Below are 3,530 nucleotides of genomic sequence, written 5' to 3' on the forward strand. Positions count from 1 at the left end.
TACAGTAAAACAGTAATAAATTGTTAAATATTATTATTTTTTTAATAATATATATGTATTGTCTATTTGGATATATTTTATAATGTAATTTATTCCTGTTATTACAAATCTGATTTTTTTGGCTTTAGAGTCACACGATCCTTTAGAAATCATTGTAATATGATGATTTGGTACTCAAAAAAAGTAAAAACAAACAAACAAACAAAAATGTCTTTACTGCCACTTTTGATCACTTAATGCTTTTTTTATTATTAAATTATATTTTGAACTACTCTTTAAAGTACTATGATAATATCATGGTGCCATGAAAAACTAATTATAGTGTGTGTGTATATATATATATATATATATATATATATATATATATATATATATATATATATATATACACACACACACACACACACACACACACACACACACACTCACCTAAAGGATTATTAGGAATACCATACTAATAATGTGTTTGACCCCCTTTCACCTTCAGAACTGCCTTAATTCTAGACCAGGCAACATTTTTCCAGTCTTCAACTGTCCAATATTGGTGAGCTCGTGCAAATTGTAGCCTCTTTTTCCTATTTGTAGTGGAGATGAGTGGTACCCGGTGGGGTCTTCTGCTGTTGAAGCCCATCCACCTCAAGGATGTGCGTGTTGTGGCTTCACAAATGCTTTGCTGCATACCTCGGTTGTAACGAGTGGTTATTTCAGTCAAAGTTGCTCTTCTATCAGCTTGAATCAGTCGGCCCATTCTCCTCTGACCTCTAGCATCAACAAGGCATTTTCGCCCACAGGACTGCCACATACTGGATGTTTTTCACTTTTCAAACCATTCTTTGCAAACCCTAGAAATGGTTGTGCGTGAAAATCCCAGTAACTGAGCAGATTGTGAAATACTCAGACCGGCCCGTCTGGCACCAACAAACCATGCCCAGTTTAAAAATTGCTTAAATCACCTTTCTTTCCCATTCTGACATTCAGTTTGGAGTTCAGGATATTGTCTTGACCAGGACCACACCCCTAAATGCATTGAAGCAACTGCCATGTGATCGGTTGATTAGAAAATTGCATTGAGAAATTGAACAGGTGTTCCTGATAATCCTTTAGGTATGTATATTCAGTATGTATATATGTGTGTATATATATATAATATTTGAACATGCCAACTGCAACCATAAGAAGACATGCCAATATATGTTTAAATGTGTGTTTGGACTTCACAGACTGTCTTTCTGACATCCAGCCCTCATCACACTCCTGGCTCTTGGCTACTCATACATCAGCATGCATTGGGAAACCTCTAAATGATGCACAGTCACTCACTCACCTGCTGACAGCTGCATCCACCCACAGATCTTATACACAGTGGCTGTACTGCAGAAGAAGAAGAAGGCGAAGCAGCCGATGCAGGAGAGGACCAGCACCATGGACATTCCAATGAAGAAGGACGCAGCTTTGAAGGCGCTAGACGGGATGGAGCTAAACTCAGTGAAGGTCCCCTGGCACGTCAGGTCTCGGGATATTCCGTTCCCTATGCAGTAGTGAAAGAGGCCGAAGTAACCAGCCTGTGGCGTGTCAATGCCATCCCCGATCCAGTAGGGCTGAACAAAACATACCACATTGACGATGGCAAAGAGGATGGTGAAGATGGCCCACAGGACCCCGATGGCACGAGAGTTCCTGACATAGTTGGTCTGGTAGATCTTGGCTGCCTCTGTGGCTGGGAGCATCGCTGCAGGTGTCCCAGGGATCATAGATGGATTCAGTACTTTATGGATTCAAATAGGACTCAGGTCCCCTGGATGATTAGGTTAAAACTTTATTTAGTCTGGATTCAGTTCTCAGGCCTAAATCCTATCCGGACTGAATCTAGATTAAGGTTCTATCTCGATTCAGTTTGGACTCAGATCCAAAGTGGATTTGAACGGCACTTAATTCTATCTGGATTGAGCTCCTATCCGAATTGAGTCTGAATTCTGATCTGATCTGAATCTAGATCAAGGTTCTATCTGGATTTGGTTTGGACTCAGATCCACAGTGGATTCGAACTGCACTCAGTTCTATCTGGATTGAGTCTGAATTCTGGTGTGATCTGGATTAAATCTTTATTTAGGTTTTAGCTGGATTCAGGTCCTGTCTGGATTCAGTCCAGATTTAGGTCTTTTCTGGAGTCAGATCCCATTTAGATTGATACTGGATTCTGGTTAAATCTGGATAAAATCTAGATCTAGGTTAAATCTGGATTCAATTTGGTTTTAGATGCGCTTTGAGTTCAAACTGCACTCAGGTCCTTTATGGATTCAGTCCGAACTCTCTTCCTTTCTGGATTGAGTCTGGATTCAGGTTGTATCTGGATTCAGTCTAGTCCTTTATGAACTCAGTCTGGATTCAGGTCCTATCTAGATTGAGACTGGATCCAGGTCCTGTCTGAAAATCAGACAGTGTCTGGGTTGAATCTACTTTTATGATTTCAGTCCACTCTGCATTTAGTTTAGACTTTGGTGCTCTGTGGTTTAAATCAGGATTCGGTCCTCTCTGAATGTTGCCTAAAAACTCAAGTACAGACAGAACAGCTCACAGATGTCGCGACAGACTAAGCAGTTTTAGCGCCAGATGTCACCGTGATTCGTTCAGCGTGGATGTGGCAGTCTGTCCGTGACTCCAATGATGTTCTCTTCCAGCTCTCTTCTTCTTCAGCATCTATGCATCCGCTTCATTCAGCCAAGTAATCTCATTAAGGTGCTCTTGGGACAGCAAAATAATGACTAAACTCATATGAAGTCACAGCTCATATGAAGACAACGCATTCCACTGCATCAGAGATAATATTCCCAAATCCCAACGGAAATGTCAGTATGAATTCTTAATGATGACCCGAATAAATTAATAATACTTGGATGGTCTGCGAATACCCAAACCTTAAGATATTAAAGACATTTATCAAGCCTATTAAAATATATATTTATATAAACAATAATCTACCTTATATAGTCCAAAAGGTTGTTTCCATGAGGCTACAAGGATTATCCGTGATAAATCTTGCTTAGCTGTTTCCGTTTAAAAGAAATAACGGATGTTCAGATGACGACACTTGCACTGCATCATATTTTGCGTGTCCATTCTTCTCAGATTGAACGCAAATATCGCTCTCCTCTCGGTTGCTTGCTTAACGGCGTACCGCTGCTCCATCCGATTTAATCCTGAGCACACATCTCAGAGCAATAAAACACAATAGACCTGACCACAGTAATGTCGTCTGAGTAAATAAACGCTGCGATGAGATTCATGCCGCGCGTGTGGACCTCAATGAGACGCGCTCGAGCGAACAAGCGCAGATTTCTGTCACACCCGAATAACGTTATTCAGTCTGCGTCTGTCACTCCTCTCCGCAGAGCAGATGGAGAGATGCTCACATGCCTGGAGAAAACATTTATTCCCTGAATTTATATCCAAATTCACCGGTGTCTCTGTTGGTTTTCAGGCTGGCGATATTATGGATTCTCGCTTTTAAACGTTTAAAAATTAAATTCATG

At 40.6% G+C, this 3,530-nt stretch overlaps 1 protein-coding gene across 1 annotated transcript in view; it reads right to left on the minus strand.

Moving 5' to 3' along the window:
- The window catches only part of LOC127956624 (LHFPL tetraspan subfamily member 3 protein-like), a 32,286-nt gene extending 28,942 nt beyond the window's left edge, over nt 1-3,344 (minus strand). Inside the window, exon 1 of the mRNA XM_052554698.1 lies at nt 1,325-3,344. Coding sequence (XP_052410658.1) covers nt 1,325-1,751 — 427 coding nt within the window. The 5' untranslated portion in view covers nt 1,752-3,344. The remainder of the gene's footprint in view (nt 1-1,324) is intronic.
- Nucleotides 3,345-3,530: the final 186 nt, after the last annotated feature.

The sequence above is a fragment of the Carassius gibelio genome, chromosome B4 (genome assembly GCF_023724105.1).
Source record: "Carassius gibelio isolate Cgi1373 ecotype wild population from Czech Republic chromosome B4, carGib1.2-hapl.c, whole genome shotgun sequence".
In the NCBI taxonomy this organism is placed as follows: Eukaryota; Metazoa; Chordata; class Actinopteri; order Cypriniformes; family Cyprinidae; genus Carassius; species Carassius gibelio.